General features: G+C 45.1%; 2 protein-coding genes across 2 annotated transcripts in view; one reads left to right on the forward strand and one right to left on the reverse strand.

The window, feature by feature from the left end:
• Positions 1 to 436, reverse strand: part of LOC106586133 (nidogen-1) — an 84244-nt gene extending 83808 nt beyond the window's left edge. Inside the window, exon 1 of the mRNA XM_014173026.2 lies at positions 104 to 436. Coding sequence (XP_014028501.2) covers positions 104 to 307 — 204 coding nt within the window. The 5' untranslated portion in view covers positions 308 to 436. The remainder of the gene's footprint in view (positions 1 to 103) is intronic.
• An 8320-nt stretch (positions 437 to 8756) lies between these two features.
• LOC106586122 (vitamin D(3) 25-hydroxylase) lies at positions 8757 to 15671 on the forward strand. Its single transcript, XM_014173017.2, has 9 exons — positions 8757 to 9037; positions 10583 to 10745; positions 12577 to 12729; positions 13099 to 13259; positions 13572 to 13745; positions 14135 to 14273; positions 14466 to 14653; positions 14821 to 14962; positions 15109 to 15671. The coding sequence occupies exons 1-9, from the start codon at positions 8876 to 8878 to the stop codon at positions 15300 to 15302; spliced, it is 1476 nt and encodes a 491-aa protein (XP_014028492.1). The 5' UTR covers positions 8757 to 8875; the 3' UTR covers positions 15303 to 15671.
• The last annotated feature ends 347 nt before the right edge of the window (positions 15672 to 16018 follow it).

The raw sequence follows: 16018 nt of genomic DNA on the forward strand, positions 1-16018 counted from the left end.
TAATTGATGGCTGTGCATTTTTTCCATTGATATATTTTGCAGCTATTCTCGTGCATAATTAAGCTACTATTTGCGCATGTGCATAAAACATAATTATACTCACATAAACAGTGTCATATGTGCCACCGAAGAAGAACATTGACTGGTTCAAAATAAGTTTTTGAGTTTGGTCGGTCCCTTGCTCCAACAGTTGGTCTCCAGCTTGCTCTCCATAATCAAACATGTCGCGTTTTCTCAAACTGTTCACTGATAACGCAATGGCAAAAAGAGTTGCCCATCCTAACCAACCTCGTTGATGAAGATCCATATTTAAATACGTCTATGCCCAGAACACTTATTAGTTTTGACCTATAGGCTTGCCAACCCAGTTTGCCAAAGCGGTTCCGATGCGGTGCACACCTCAGGGCGCACAATAGCGGAATGAATCCGCGGTAGTCAAATACCATATAAAGGGAGGGTGGAGTTGGAGAAGGCGGAGAAATATGCATGGGACACTTGCGCGGGATTGCCTGCTTCACATACCGCTTTCCAGTCTTTACAATCATGCATCTGTCCGGACGGTTTAACCTTCTCTCTTCTAGATATGCTAGATAAAATAAACATGAAAAAGTAGTTTTAAGTCCCTTTGCCTTTACTCGCAGTCTTTCACCAAACAAACTGAACCTTGTTTTTTCATGAATTGATAACCACATATTTAAGCAATTTATGAGTGATGATTACAGATTACAGATGATTACAGATCATTCTATATAATAAATCATTCTGTAATGTTTATCCAACAACATACTGGTGGTTAAAACGTTTTAAATGTGTAATTTACCAAGCTACAGCAACACTGCGGCAGGTAGCCTAGATGTTAACCGCGTTGGGCCGGTAACCTAAAGATTGCTGCTTCGAATCCCCGAGCCGTCTGGGTGAAATATCTGTTGATGAGCGCTTGAGCACGGCACTTAACCCTAATTGCTCCTGTAAATCGCTCTGGATAAGAGAGTCTGCTGAATATTGAAATGTTAACAACACTGTTGAGTAGAGCGCCATGCCAATATATTTAACAGCTGAAAAGTGTTGCCTTCAACCAACATTTTGTTCCAAGTTAGGTAACAGATTGTGAACAATTGAAAACGTTTGCAAAATAACTATATAATATGTGTGCAACATAGAGTAGTATTGCAATGGCAGGTCGCCATTTTCTTTTTCCAAACCAAATGAACTAGTTAAGCAACTTAATAACAAGGGAGAGAAAAATATAAAATGTACTAGAAACATATAGCCCATTGCATGTAATTGCCTTTTTTAACTTTCTTTTTCATTTGAAGACACTGCCACCTGCTGACTTGTGTCTGAAATTTGATGTCAAAGAGTCTTTAACAATCAATTTGAATGGATGAGGAGCATTTCATAATCTCTTTTTGTGTGTGATGTATTTGCTTTTTGATTGAAATGAAACTACATTTACCTGTTTTACACATGTAGTTACTACATTCAGAGGTAGTATTGTACCACCCTATCTATTCCTATCAGGGCCTGGTCAGTTTGATGTACAGTGCAGTCATTACTCACAGATGTTTACTTATTAAAATATTTATTAAGAAAATATCTATGATGCAGCAATCATCAAGAGGCATTCTTGTGTGTGTGTGTGTGTGTGTGTGTGTGTGTGTGTGTGTGTGTGTGTGTGTGTGTGTGTGTGTGTGTGTGTTTTAGGAAGTAAATTAGGAAGTAAACTGACTTTCCACTTCCCGTTCCAATATTCCTCAATGCCTCGTTTTAAGAATTTGTTTTACTGGAAACTGGGATTTCAGCTTACTTTCTGATTTGACTGAATTGAAATGGAATTGACCCCAACCCTGATGTGTGCATATGAATGTGTGAATATCAGTGACTATGCTCCCTCCTCTTTCTTGCAATCTGGGGTCTCCTCCTTCTTCACTCTGGCTATATTCTCTTTGCAGCCCCTGCTGCCAAACCCCTTCTGACATACCGGCGGGCCTCTAGCTGCTGCTTCAGTATGAGCCACTTGGACTTTCTCAGTTCCTGATTGAGAATATCCCTCAGCCGCTTCCAGGAAAGGTACGCAGACACCGGCCTCCACATGCTGCATATATTTAGCTCGGGGGATGACAGTTGAGGTCTCTTGAGCTGGCTCACTTCCTGATTGACGGAATGACTATCCGCTCCCATGTCAGGGGGCAGCAAAGGTACCCAAACACCTGACTGGCATTGGCACTGGCCTCCACAGCACTCTGGGACAGGTCTGGTCACTGCAAGGCCTGCTTGGTCAGCTTGGGGCCTGACACAGCCTGCTGAGATGAGCCTGGACAACCAAACTTCTTCAGGATCATCCTGATTGCAGAGGGGTTTCTGGGGTCGGCACACAGGATGCACTCTCAGAGGACTTTGGCCTTGCACCAGTCAGCGGCTCTGACTTTGGAGCCAAGAGATTGGGTCTGTGGTCAGCCTGTTGGAGACCAAAAACTTGACCTGTAGGCCACTGTCACTATGAAAACGGATTCTCCTCAGAGTTGAATCCTATGTACTGCAGTGCAGTTCTCTAGGCCCTCTACTCCTTTCTATTTGTACCAATGACTTGCCACTGGCATTAAACAAAGCATGTGTGTCCATGTATTCTGATGATTCAACCATATACGCATCAGATACCACAGCTAATGAAGTCGCCAAAACCCTTAAGAGTTGCAGTCTGTTTTGGTAATGGGTGTCCAGTAGTAAACTGATCCTGAACATCTCTAAAACTAAGAGCATTGTATTTGGTACAAATCAAGTTCTAGACCTCAGCTGAATCTGGTAATGAATGGTGTGGCTGTTGAACAAGTTGAGGAGACTAAATTCATTGGTGTTACCTTAGATTGTAAACTGTCATGGTCAAAACATATAGAGTCAATGGTTGCAAAAATGGGGAGAGGTGTGTCAAAGATACTCTGCTTTTTTGACACCACACAAAGCAGGTCCTGCGGGAACTCATTTTAGCTTATCTTTATTGTCCAGCATCTTGCTCTTCCTTGTAATCAAAGGGCTAATATTAATACAATGCATGCCAGTCTCTCTTGGCTGAGAGTTAAGGAAAGACTGACTGCATCACTTGTTTTTATAAGAAACATGAACGTGTTGGAAATTCCAAATTGTTAGCGTAGTCAACTTACACACAGCACTGACACCCCCCCACCCCCCTTTTCACAGTCCCCAGGTCCATAACAAATACAAGAAAACGCATAGTATTATACAGAACCATGAGTGCATGGAACTCCCTTACATCTTATATAGCGCAAGTGAACAGCAAACCTGGTTTAAAAAAAACAAATAAAGCAACATCTCATGGCACAATGCCTCTCCCCCATGTGACCTGCTTGTTGTGTGTATTGTGGCAGTTTCAGCGACTTGATCTTTGTAAGGCAGGGTTTACACAAACACACACCGCCAGTCCACGGGAAGGGTTAATACGGTTTATATTTTTTTTAATTGGGTACCGGCAATTCAAACAAATAAAGTAAATCCATCTTCACCAGTGGAAGGTCCTCCACTCTTGGTCTTTGGGGTTCACTCCTTGCTAAAATCTTAAGTTCCTTTATTCCAGTAAACCTCCTTCTCCACCGTATGCGCAGTCTCTCCAATAGCCTACTCCTCATTCACCTGCCGGGGTTAAAGGAAAGACAAAGAAAGCATACACTGTCTACTGTTTTGCCTCTAATTACAACTGGAGACAGGTGTGGCTATTCTGCTGTAGTCTGGCAGTTTCCCCTGAGCTGTCCATGGTCCTGTCCCTGGGGACTACTTCCCATTGCTGTCCGTGGTCCTGGCAGCCAGAAAACCCAGAAACCTCGCAGGCACATACCGACCATCCACCATACAACCCCTGAAACAGTATGTAATGACATGTAATGACATGTATGTGTAACTGATAAATGACTAAAATGTAATAGATGCACACACACACACACACACTACATGTTCATGTTTGTATGTAAATTGTAAAGTATTTTGTCTGTAATGTATTTTTCGATATGTGTCGGACCCCAGTAAGACTAGCTGTTGTCATTGGCATCGGCTAATGGGGATCCTAATAAATCAAATCAAATCTATGGTTGCCTCTGCACCCCCACCCAGAAAAAAAATATTTGTCTTTGAATGGATACCTGAAGAAGAGATAATTTTGAGTTTACAAGCTAGTTGAATGTACACTATTTCTAAATTCATGAAGATATACCCATTCCCAGGTGGTAAGTGCAGGTAACAACACATCCGCCACGCTGATCCTCAACACGGGGGCCCCTCAGGGGTGCGTGCTCAGTCTCCTCCTGTACTCCCTGTTCACTCATGACTGCATGGCCAGGCACAACTCCAACACCATCATCAAGTTTGCAGATGACACAACAATGGTAGGCCTGATCACCGACACTGATGAGACAGGTCGGAGACCTGGCTGTGTGGTGCCAGGACAAAAACCTCTCCCTCAACGAGATCAAGACAAAGGAGATGATTGTGGACTACAGGAAAAGGAGGACCAAGCACGCACCCATTCTCATTGACGGGGCTATAGTGGAGCAGGTTGAGAGCTTCATGTTCCTTGGTGTCTACATCACCAATAAACTATCATGGTCCAAATACACTAAGACAGTCGTGAAGAGAGCACGACAGGAGACAGAAAGGATTCGGCATGGGTCCTCATATCCTCTAAAGGTTCTACAGCTGTACCATCGAGAGCATCCTGACTGGTTGCATCACTGCCTGGCATGGCAGCTGCTCAGCCTCTGACCGCAAGGCACTACAGAGGGCAGTGCATATGGCCCAGTACATCACTGGGGCCAAGCTTCCTGCCATCCAGGACCTCTATACCAGGTGGTGTCAGAGGAATTTCCAGATGCCTGAAGGTACCACGTTCATCTGTACAAACAATAGTACGCAAATATAAACACCATGGGACCACACAGCCGTCATACCGCTCAGAAAGGAGATGCGTTCTGTATCCTAGAGATGAACGTACTTTGTTGCGAAAAGCACAAATCAATCCCAGAACAACAGCAAAGGACCTTGTGAAGATGCTGGAGGAAACAGGTACAAATGTATCTATATCCACAGTAAACCGAGTCCTATATCAACATAACCTGAAAGGCCGCTCAGCAAGGAAGAAGCCACTGCTCAAAAACCACCATAAAAAAGCCAGACTACTGTTTGCAACTGCACATGGGGACAAAGATCGTACTTTTTGGAGAAATGTCCTCTGGTCTGATGGAACAAAAATATGTCACAGTTGTCGTACTGGAGAGAAGACCAAGGCGCAGCGGGTTGCGTGTTCATCATGATCATTTATTCAATACACGTGAACACGAAAAAACAATAAACAAAAGAGAACGACAGACCGACAGTTTTACAGGCTAGGTACTCACATATAGCAGTGCAAAATCAACTACCCACAAGTGAACAAACAAAACACACACCTACTTATAGGACTCCCAATCAGAGGCAACAGGAAACACCTGCATCCAATTGAGAGTCCAGCACCCAACCTACACATAGAAAACTAACGTAGAAGCTACCCATAGAAATACAAACATAAACCAGTGACCAAAAACGGGCGGCTCTGGCAGCTCCTGACTGGTGGGCAGCTCTGGCAGCTCCTGACTGGCGGGCTGCTCTGGCAGCTCCTGACTGGCGGGCGGCTCTGGCAGCTCCTGACGGGCGGGCGGCTCTGACGACTCCTGACGGGCGGGCGGCTCTGACGACTCCTGACTGGCGGGTGGCTCTGACGACTCCTGACTGGCGGGCGGCTCTGGCGGCTCCTGACTGGCGGGCGGCTCTGGCGGCTCCTGACTGGCGGGCGGCTCTGGCGGCTCCTGACTGGCGGGCGGCTCTGGCGGATCCTGACTGGCGGGCGGCTCTGACGACTCCTGACTGGCGGGCGGCTCTGACGACTCCTGACTGGCGGGTGGCTCTGGCGGCTCCTGACTGGCGGGCGGCTCTGGCGGCACCAGACTGGCGAGGCTGGGCTGACGCACTAGATGCCTGATGCATGGGGCTGGTACTGGACGTGCCAGCCTGGAGACACGCACCTCAAGGCTCATGCGTGTAGCGGGAAACACTGAACCGTAGAGGCGCACTGGCGGTCTTGAGCGCAGGACTGGCATCACCCCTACTGGCTGGATGCCCACTTTCCCCTGGCACATGCGGGGCGCTGGTACTGCGCGTACTGGCCTGAAAATGCTCGGCCTCGCCATCGTACCCATCACCCCAAAGCACGGGACCTGTCCAGTTCGTCTCTGCCTAAAAAGGGTACGGGGAGCTGGCCTGGGGCTCCATCCTCGCCCCGCCAAACTGCCCTTGTGCCCCCCCCAAAAAAAATTCTTGGGGCTGCCTCTCGGTCTCCCTTCCCAGCCGTGTTCCCCGGTCCTCGCCAGATATCCTCCTCTGCTTGGTCCTGGTATGGTGGGTAGTTCTGTCACAGTTGTCGTACTGGAGAGAAGACCAAGGCGCAGCGGGTTGCGTGTTCATCATGATCATTTATTCAATACACGTGAACACGAAAAAACAATAAACAAAAGAGAACGACAGACCGACAGTTTTACAGGCTAGGTACTCACATATAGCAGTGCAAAATCAACTACCCACAAGTGAACAAACAAAACACACACCTACTTATAGGACTCACAATCAGAGGCAAGAAGAAACAACTGCCTCCAATTGAGAGTCCAGCACCCAACCTACACATAGAAAACTAACCTAGAACCTACCCATAGAAATACAAACATAAACCAGTGACCAAAAAACCCCGTAATACATAAATAAACTACCCTCTGCCACGTCCTGACCAAACTACAATAACCAAATATACTCTATACTGGTCAGGACGTGACAAAATAGAACTCTTTGAACATAACGGCCATCGTTATGTTTGAAGGAAAAAGGGGGAGGCTTGCACACCGAAGAACACCATCCCTACCGTGAAGCACGGGTGGCAGCATCATGTTGTGGGGGTGCTTTGTTTCAGGTATGGACTGGTGCACTTCACAAAATAGATGGCATCATGAGGAGGAACATTATGTGGATATATTGAAGCAACGTCTCAAGACATCAGTCAGGAAGTTAAAGCTTGGTCGCAAATGGGTCTTCCAAATGGACAATGACCCCAAGCATACTTCCAAAGTTGTTGCAAAATGGCTTAAGGACAACAAAGTCAAGGTATTGGAGTGGCCATCACAAAGCCCTGACCTCAATCCTATTGAAAATGTGTGGGTAGAACTGAAAAAGCGTGTGCGAGCAAGGAGGCCTACAAACCTGACTCAGTTACACCAGCTCATTCAGGAAGAAAAGGACAACATTCACCCAACTTATTGTGGGCAGCTTGTGGAAGGCTACCCGAAACGTTTGACCCAAGTTAAACAAATTAAAGGCAAAGCTACCAAATACTAATTGAGTGTATGTAAACTTCTGACCCACTGGGAATGTGATGAAAGAAATAAAAACTCAAATAAATCTTTCTCTCTACTATTATTCTGACATTTCACATTCTTAAAATAAAGTGGTGATCCTAACTGACCTAAGACAGGGAATTTTTACTAGGATTAAATGTCAGGAATTGTGAAAAACTGAGTTTAAATGTATTTGGCTAAGGTGTATGTAAACTTCCGACTTCAACTGTGCATGTACATATTACCTCAATTACCTCGACTAACCGGTGCCCTCGCACATTGACTCTGTACCGGTACCCCCTGTATATAGCCTCTCTATTGTTGTTTCACTGATGCTGTTTAATCATTTGTTACTTTTATTTTAAATGTTTTACTTATCTATTTTTTTATTTAACACTTTTTCTTAAACTTCTTAAAGAATTGTTCCAAATTAAAAATGTCAATAGCTCCTTGGTCATGTGACCTACTTACTTCAAACAAGGTTCAGAATGTCCACTGACTACCCTTCAATATTGCACACCCCTTAGTTTGTCCATTTTCATGTCACACGTTTTTATATTAATATTTCAAACTTCAACATTTCAATAGCTCCTTAGTCATGTGACCTACTGACGTCAAACAAGGTTCAGAATGTCCAATCAGTGGGCCTACACATTGCACAACCTTTAGTTTGTCCAGTTTCAGCTCACAAGATTTTACATGAATTTTAAAAAATGTAAAATTTCAATAGCTCCTTGGTCATGACTTCAAACAATTGAAATTTTACATTTTGGAAAATGTGTGTAAAAACATGTGACATGAAAATTGACAAACTAAAGGTGTGCAATATAGAAGGGTAGTCAGTGGACATTCTGAACCTTGTTTGAGTCAAGTAGGTAAGATGACCAAGGAGCTATTGACATTCGAATGTATAAAAGGTTTGTACTTTGTTTACGCTCCATAACTAATTCAACTAGGAATACAAAATGCTGCTCACATTTCCACGTTTATTAGCTTTGGAAAGCGAATTCATGTCCAAATTGTGAAAATAAGACCTGTGCAATGTTGTGTGCAATTTTTCCAACGTCATGACACTTATTTGGAGCCTGTGGCTCAAGTGGTTTGAAAGCTGTTGAGGTTTGAAAGCGCGAATATCGTTGAATATACAGTTTGAAACTGTCTTTACCTCGTATTGGGTGGCAAATAAACCCCCAGTTCCAATACCAAATCAAACAAAAAATATCAAGTCCTGAATCAAGGCTGTAAACCTACTAGTCTCCCATAGGCAGACAGGTTACCTCCCACATTAACTGTTGCCATAGATCTGTGAACTTAGAGTCAGCAAATATCCCTCTCATAAACCCTTGTTGACTAGTGTTCAAAACAAAGTCCACAATTTGTGTGGGTGGCAACCGGCGTCTTTAAATCAGCCAGCTTTAAATCGTGAAGTAGCCTACACAATTCCTGAAGCCGTCGCGATGCTTGGGTCGGTTGTGGTGCTGTGGCTCTTTATCCTCCTTCTATTCTTCTTCATCAGGGTCCGCCGACCTAAAAACTTCCCACCAGGACCTCGTCCCCTGCCCATCCTCGGCAATCTGCTACAGCTGGATCCTGCCAACCCCCTCAAAGACCTGGAAAGGGTAAAGTGGGCTATACTTTGTAGGCTAGAGTTAGACCAACTCTCGCTAGACCTACTCTCGAGACCTGCTACGATAACGCTGCTGGAAATAACATTTTTTTTGTGACGCTAATATTTTGGATAAAGCTTTCTTCAAGCAACTCGTAATATAGGTCAACGGATTCCTATTATTCTGTATAATAAATCCGAGTCACTCCATTTAGTATGTATGATATGTTACGTTTCGTATGGTGTGTATTATGGATGTCCATCACCCATTTCGTATGATATGTTACGAATTATAATTTGTATTATATGTTATGAATTTGCAAAAATGAACAATATGTTATGAATTTGCTGGGCCCTCCCTGCGCGCACGCACCACGTCTATTTATATTTGGCACAGCACTGTTCATGACAAAAAACGGTTCACACCCCTCTTGTTGGTGGAGAGGATTTTGCAGGTTTAAAGCTTATTTCCTGCAATTCTACACATTTTGTCATGGGGTGCAAAGAAAATGTTGCCGTTTTATAGCTACATTTCTTGCAATTCTATACAGTTTCCCATGTCTAATGTGTATTCATGTGATATTTGAGTGACAAAAACCTTCAAGAGTAAATTTAAATCTGGACAGGGTTCTTAAAAATAAAACAAGTTTTGGAACCACTGCCTTAAGTAACCATCTGTCTTATGTAACCATACCAGAGGTAACATATCATACTGATTTGATAGTCCGGGATGTACATTTACTATGTTACGTCTAGTCTATGAGACCAGTCTGACTGAATGGGTATTAAGTGTGATGTAGGCTAGTTTTAGGACAACCGATACAATAGTTGATTCATGCCACAATTGGACAAAAAAATGCTCAACAAGGTTGGAATGTCATAACACAATTTCAACAAAAGACAATGATTCATTAATTTGACAATAAACAGAAATAATAAGTGGCACAGCGGTCTAAGGCACTGCATCTCAGTGCAAGAGGTGTCACTGCAGTTCCTGGTTCGAATCCAGGCTGCATCACATCCATTCTGATTGGGAGTCCCTTAGGGTGGCGCACAATTGGCCCAGTGTCATCTGGGGTAGGCCGTCGTTGTAAATAAGAATTTGTTCTTAACTGACTTACCTAGTAAAATAGTTAGTGAGAATTGTGGATAAAAACCATGCTATCTGTTATTTCTAAACTGTAACATTCTTTGGGATTTATAAACAAGGAAAAAATATTGAATTAAAAAAAAAGGGAAAAACTTCATTATCCTGGGTAGAAATTGTGTAATTACACACTAACAACACTGTATAGATATGTTCTGAATAAGGTTGAGCTATTTTGTTATTACACATACGAAAACCAGGGGCTCAATGTTTAATATCAGAGTGCTACACAACTTGTAAAGGGACAAATAATAGTAGTCAGCCAAGAGTTACTCCTGTAACCACTCTAAAACACAAGACTGAAAGCTTATCCATCAACCCTTGCGTGCTTGAATAACATTTCAAAAGAAAAGTTCCACATTATTTTCTCACAATAAATACTCCCCCTGTCCCTCTCCTTCTGTGCTTCAGCTGAAGAGGCGCTATGGTAACGTGTTCAGTCTGTACATCGGCTCACGGCCTGCAGTGGTTCTGAATGGCCTGGAGGTGGTTCGTGAGGCACTGGTGACACGCGCAGCGGAATATGCTGGACGACCAACCCATCTGATGATCAGCCACCTCTTCAAAGGCAAAGGTAGTACGTTCTTGACCCCTTTTATAATATGTGTTATAATAAGGGCACTGTGTGTATGTGCCACCGGCGGTATCTGAGCCCTGGTCTCCCACAGGAGAAACCAACGTCTTAAGAATTAGCCCAATAGGAAATCACCCCTTAGGCTGAGTGTGACACTGATTTTAAAGTAGCAGACATGAGACCGTGAGTCCGACCCACTTACGCTCTGTAACACGGGTCGTATAAAGGGGACCAAGGCGCAGCATGTAGAGTGCTCATATTTTACTTTAATGAAAACACTTGAACAAAAACAACAAAACGACAGCCGAGGTTCTGGGCTGCGGGCCGCCGCTGGAGGCTCCGGGCTGGGGAGCGTCGCTGGAGGCTCCGGGCTGGGGAGCGTTTCTGCAGGCTCCGGGCTGGGGAGCGTCGCTGCAGGCTCCGGGCTGGGGAGCGTCGCTGCAGGCTCCGGGCTGGGGAGCGTCGCTGCAGGCTCCGGGCTGGGGAGCGTCGCTGCAGGCTCCGGGCTGGGGAGCGTCGCTGCACGCTCCGGGCTGGGGAGCATCGCTGCAGGCTCCGGACGGAGAAGCGTCGCCGGAGGCTCCGGACTGGGAGGCGTCATAATAGGTTCAGGACTAGTGACCGTTGCTGCTAGCTCCATGCCATGGATCATCTCTACAGGTTCCGCGCCCTGGATCATCACTGGAGGCTTCTTACCATGGATTATCTCTACAGGTGCTGGGCCATGGATTATTCCTACAGGCGTCATGCCATGGTTTATCCCTACAGGTTCCGGACCATTTATAATCCCTCCAGGCTTTTTGCCAAGGATTATCTCTACAGGTTCCGGGCCATGGATTACCTCTGCAGGCTTCGTGCCATGGAACATCCCTACAGGCTCCGGGCCATGGATCATCACTAGAGGCTTCGTGCCATGGATCATCTCTACAGGCGTCGGACCATCGATTATCACTGGAGGCTTTGTACGTGGAGCTGGAACCGGTCTCACCGGACTGGGGAGACGTACTGAGGATCGAGTGCTCAAAGCAGACACCAACTGTAATGGGCTATGGATGCGAACTGGAGGGAGAGTGCGAAGAACAGGCACAGGACGTATTGGATTATGGAGGCGAACTGGAGGGAGAGTGCGAAGAACAGGCACAGGACGTACTGGGCTATGGAGGCGCACTGGAGAGAGAGTGCGAGATACAGGCACATGCTCACCACAATAAGCACGGGGAGTTGACTCAGGCCTCACCCAGCCAAACTACCCGAGTGCCCCCCCCAAAAAAGGTTTGGGGCTACCTCTCGTTCTTCCCAGGTAGGCTCCGATATCGCTCGATTACCTGGCCCCAAGTCCAGTTTCTCCTCTCCGTCCACTCCTTGTGTGACCACGTGTCCAATTCTGCCTGGGCACACCGCTTGATCCAATCATGGTGGGTAGTTCTGTAACATGGGTCGTATAAAGGGGACCAAGGCGCAGCATGTAGAGTGCTCATATTTTACATTAATGAGAACACTTGAACAAAAACAACAAAACGACAGCCAACAGTTCCCTCAGGTAAACTAACAAAACGGAAAACAACTACCTACAAAATCCCAGGAAGAAAAACCCCTACTTAAATATGATCTCCAATCAGAGGCAACGAGGACCAGCTGCCTCCAATTGGAGAACAACCCCCCCAAAAACATAGAAATAGAAAAACTAGAACTTAAACATAGAAATAGAAAACATAGAAAAACACAAAACACCCCCTGTCACGCCCTGACCTACTCTACTATAGAAAATTACATCTTACTAGGGTCAGGACGTGACACGCTCCGTGTGTGTTTGAATGTGTGTGCCGATCAGGGGTCGTCATGGCCAATTATGGCTCCAGCTGGAGGGACCACCGGCGCTTTGCTCTGACCACGCTGAGAAACTTTGGTCTGGGCAAACGCTCCATGGAAGAGCGCATCCTGGAGGAGGTGTCCCACATCTGCACTGAGCTGGAGAGCAGTGCTGGTACAGTCTCACACACACACAACGTCCTAGTAATCACAGTCATCACTGTACATATTCATGTCATTATCAGCGCTTAGTATCCACCCCAAAGCTCTTCCAAATACTATATCAAACCCTTACACTATTAACCCCTTGTTGTTGTAACAAACTTCCATAAACCACACAAACGTCACAGAAATAAGATACTGTCAGTAATACTCCCAGTATGACTATGTTTACTATACTTGTTTTAACATAAGGTATAAAGACTGTGGGGATTGTTACTTTATCTATCCTGTCAGTGTGTTCAATTCAGTAGCTCTGTGATCGCTGTTCTTACCTTGTCCGTGTGTATTGCCTCGTGTGGTGATCGTTGCTGTGCCCTGGTAGGCAGTTCGATGGATCCTCAGCACCTGTTCCATCTGGCTGCGTCTAACATCATCTGCTCACTGATTTTTGGAGAGAGGTTTGAATATGACGACCCAGTCATCCTCACCCTCATCCAGAGGTTAGAGGAGTTCATCAAGGAAGCTGTTGGACCTTGGGCCATGGTACAGTCTAAGCCCTGTACCACTCCATGCTTACTAAAAAAGGGTTCCAAAATGGTTCTTCGGCTGTCCCCAGGTAGAACCCTTTTGTGTTCCAGGTAGAACCTTCTGTGGAAAGGGTTCTACACTGAACCCAAAAGTGTTCTTCAAAAGGTGTTCTTCAATAGGGACATCCAAATAATCCTTTTTGATTCTAGATGGAACCTTTTTTTTTTATAAGAGTTAAATGATCATCACTGATCTCTCTGTGCTAGACATGACACACTGACCCACATTCCCCTCTGTTTTACCTCCATTTCCTCCAATCTATTGTAGCTCTATGAAATCATACCGGTCTTGAGGCCCCTCCCTTTGCCCTTCAGGAACGTTTTCCACAAATTTGATCAAATTAAAGAACATATCAAGAAGGTTGTGACCAAGCACAAAAATTCAAGGGTCGCAGGAGAGCCCAGAGACCTCCTTGACTGCTACCTGGACCAGATTGACAAGGTAGGAGAACAATAGAACTATGGTTCTAGAAGTAAAATAAAGGAGATAAGATATAAAGTAAGTAGCCTTGTACAAGTAAGCCTGAATGGTCCATAGGGCAGGAGCCTATCTCCTGTTTCTGTAGCATTAAGAAGCTTGATGTAGAAGTACACCCCTGGAAAGGACACTAGTCTGTCGCAGGACTTTACCCTGAATCCATTTGCCAATCAGAGAGGCATCGGGTCCCATTTTTACAGTCTTTGGAATGACTTCCGTGAACAGGGCAAACATTTTCATTGGGCTGGTGGAAGAGGAGGAAGTACTTTACAGGATGGAGCAGGGTGGAATGCAGAATTTAATGTAGATGCCTTTGGTGTCTGCGTGCGTGTATGTGTTTGTGTGTGTTTCAGACAGCTGAGGAAGGCTCCACATTTAATGACACTCAGATGGTGTCTCTACTACTTGATCTGTTCATGGCTGGGACAGACACGACTTCCAACACCCTCCGCTCTGCCATGCTACACCTGATGACCAACCAGCATGTACAGTGTGAGGAAATACACACACAACAAACACACTGGCAGACATTTCATTCAGTTCAATGGCGCTTGTAGACAATGGTTCCGCATTCACGGTAAACGATGCATATGTCGGCTAAATAGGAAATTAGCTTTAAATATGAAACATTCTACAAAAATTGATTGGATTGAAACCCGGCCAAAGAGTGTGTGTTTGTCCCAGATCGCTGTCACCGAGAGATCGCCGAGGTTCTTGAGGGACGTGCAGACGCTTCGTTTGAGGACAGACATGCCATGCCGTATGTTCAAGCCACGATCCATGAGGCACAGCGCATGAGTGACACCGTTCCTCTTAGCGTGTTCCATACTACCTGCAGCGACACACAACTACACAGCTACCAGCTGCCCCAGGTGAGCATTACCATGACGACTGATATCCTGCCTGTTGATGACCTTAGAACTATAAAGGTCTCTTGGGCTACAGTGAGGGTTGTCATGATTGGTGCTGTCTCAGCCTTTAGTGTACCTCTCCGCCTCTCCTTCTCACCCTTAATCCATCTCTCCCTTGTCTGTTCTAGGGCACGACGGTGATTCCTAACCTGTCTTCAGTGCTGCATGAAGAGGGCCAGTGGAAATTCCCTCACGAGTTCAACCCTGAGAATTTCCTCAACGAGGTCGGAGAGTTTGTGAAACCAGAAGCCTTTCTGCCATTCTCTGCAGGTGCCTTTTTGTAAAAGCGTCAATATCTATAGCTTATAAATGATACTAAGACAGGAGAAAATGTTGATATAAAATGCCAGGCTGCATGCATATAAAGGTATGAGTGAAGTGTTGTTCTCATTGATAGCCGTGTGTGTGTTCCCCAGGATCTCGTGTGTGTCTGGGGGAGGGGTTAGCACGTATGGAGCTCTTCCTGGTTCTAGTGACATTGCTTCGGCGTTTCCGATTCGTCTGGCCTGAGGATGGAGGTGTCCCAGATTTCAGCCTCATCTTTGGTGGGACACAGTCTCCAAAGCCCTACCGTCTTGGAGTGCGTCTGAGGAGCAGCGAGAGAGGGTGAACTACCCACAGTCTCCACAAGAGGGCTCTAGTTCTGTCAGACAGCTAAAGATGTTATTCTGTAATAATACACCTTCATTTTAGTAATTCATCAGATGAGTAGTTTTTCAACAATGTGTAACCTACCATTTAATGCCTTATAATCTGTGTCAGCTTCTGTAAGGATCAGATATTGGAATGATCATTCACAAACTAGATCTTTCAGTATGCTTGCATGTATTTTGTAATCCATACCATTGTTAAAACTATTGGTTTTGTGTTTATGTTAATTACAACGAATTGTATTTTCTTATCAAGTTTTCTTAAGTAAACCATGTGATTTGGATAAAAAAAATGTGGACCTCTGATTTTATGTCCTCCCATCCCCTTACCTGCATCTGTAACTCTTATGATTGAGGTCGAATCTCCTGCACCAATTTTTGGGGGATGAAGCTCTATATGAGCTGCAATGCTTAGCCTACTCACAAAAGTATTGCAGACGAACGTTTCGTGCAGATAGTTATTGCTATCTGCCTCCTAGATAGCATATGCTGGAAAATGTTATATAAAATAGTTTCTTAAAGCTTCTAAATGCTTTTGCCTTTACCAAACTGATTCTTGCTCTCAAATCAATAAAAACCACTCAGAGTTAAGTAATTTATGGAGGGACCTCTATAGTCACCTCTCCAGAAAGATCCATGAAGAAATCTCTCCTCGGCACTGGGGGCGTTTGAGTGG

Source organism: Salmo salar, chromosome ssa02 (assembly GCF_905237065.1).
Source record: "Salmo salar chromosome ssa02, Ssal_v3.1, whole genome shotgun sequence".
NCBI lineage: Eukaryota > Metazoa > Chordata > Actinopteri > Salmoniformes > Salmonidae > Salmo > Salmo salar.